Genomic DNA, 1,626 nt, shown 5'->3' on the forward strand with positions numbered 1-1,626 from the left:
TTTTCCTTAAGTAATGACTATGTCCAAATATTCTGTCAATGTCATTCCTGATTGTTCTTTTAAAATGCATTTCAAAATTGTTTTGGAAAAACAAACACAGAAAGATATACTTATTTCAAATCTTTCCTCAGGCACAATAACCTAACAAAATTTGGCCAATTTACTCAAAACATAAAGGTGCAAGAGTTGTTGAAGTACCTCAACTCAAGAATAGATTTTTTAAGAGACAGTTCCAAAAAGTCAATGGTATAAAAGGCACCAGAACAACTCTATGGCATCCTAATACATTTAAGTTATCATCAAAAAGCAATATAAGAACAAAATGTTAAAATTTGTTATAAATTAAAGTTATAATTAAAATGTAAAGTATGCATAAATGTACAAAGTTATTATTTAAAGGCACCATTTTTGTTCCTAATGGAGGTGATGAAACCATTACGTCCAAAATAAGACTGGTTTGAAACAATTTTAATTACATTTTACAATTACCCCCCTGAGAAATATAAGAAAATATCAGATAAGTTAACAAAAGGTAAATAACAGGTTTTGTAGGAAATCTCACATTACTGTAAATTATATTACAATGTGTAGAATCATTGCCAGGTCAAAGATAGGAATGTCAAATTACCATCAACACTTTTGTTTCCCTCTTAATTGCTGAGCTAGCCAACTGGAAGACAATTTGTTTGAAGCTCCAGATGACTTCGATTCAGAAGCTCTCATTATAGCTGCACACCCTGCTTTGGAGATAGGATGATCCCTATGTTTGCAGTTATGAGCCAAAGGATGTCTGTGTTTAATACAGAAGTTGTCTTGACACTGTTCACACACCAACTTGAACATTTCTTTCTTTTTACATCCCTCCTTTGAGCACCGGTGTATGAAAATTTTTGGTTTTTCCTTAGCTGGGTTATATTTACAATCACCATCCATATGTTTTCCGACCACAATATCTGCAATTTTTCCTCTTCCTACTGGAACAGGGGCCCGACAAAGTGGGCACACTGGGACCTGAACATCCTTTTTATAGGCATCACTACATTTATGGCGACTGGATTTATGGTGATCTTTACAAAAGGCTTTGTTACATCCATCACATTCTAATGGAAAATAATCTAGTTGCTCGCAAGATTCTTCAGAACAGTGCTTTTCCAAGTCTGGAAATTCCATTGTAAGAAAAAGTGCTAGTGACAGAATGCAATGTTGCAGTCAAAAGACCTCTCCACTACCTCTTCTCCTTTCACCCTTAGTTCGTACAACAAAAGAGTGAGCGAGGTGGCTGCCAGGGAAGGGAGGGAGTCAGGAAAACCCTCACCAGGGTGTCCCTGGGAATTCCAAATGCGATCTTGAAAGACGGAGCAGATTGCAGAAGGCGAGCCAGCTAAAACCAAGAAGCTAATCTAGATGAGCTTTAAAAAAAAAAAAACAAAAAACTTTTACATTCTGTCTTAGAATAGATTCTAAGTATTGTTCCAAGGCAGAGTATCAAGGTTTAGGCAATTGGGTTTAAGTGACTTGCCTAGGATCACACAACTAGAAAGTATCTGACCCCAGATTTTTTTTTTAAGCCTTACCTTCTGTCTTAGAATTAATACTGTATATTAGTTCCAAGGAAGAAGAACAATA

The 1,626-nt window shown here is 35.7% G+C and overlaps 1 protein-coding gene across 1 annotated transcript; it reads right to left on the bottom strand.

The window, feature by feature from the left end:
• Nucleotides 1-407: 407 nt before the first annotated feature.
• On the bottom strand, nucleotides 408-1,170 carry LOC100020900 (AN1-type zinc finger protein 2A-like). Its single transcript, XM_056821774.1, has one exon. The coding sequence runs from the start codon at nucleotides 1,168-1,170 to the stop codon at nucleotides 631-633; it is 540 nt and encodes a 179-aa protein (XP_056677752.1). The 3' UTR covers nucleotides 408-630.
• Between the last annotated feature and the right edge of the window lie 456 nt (nucleotides 1,171-1,626).

This window comes from Monodelphis domestica, chromosome 3 (genome assembly GCF_027887165.1).
Source record: "Monodelphis domestica isolate mMonDom1 chromosome 3, mMonDom1.pri, whole genome shotgun sequence".
NCBI classification, from domain to species: domain Eukaryota; kingdom Metazoa; phylum Chordata; class Mammalia; order Didelphimorphia; family Didelphidae; genus Monodelphis; species Monodelphis domestica.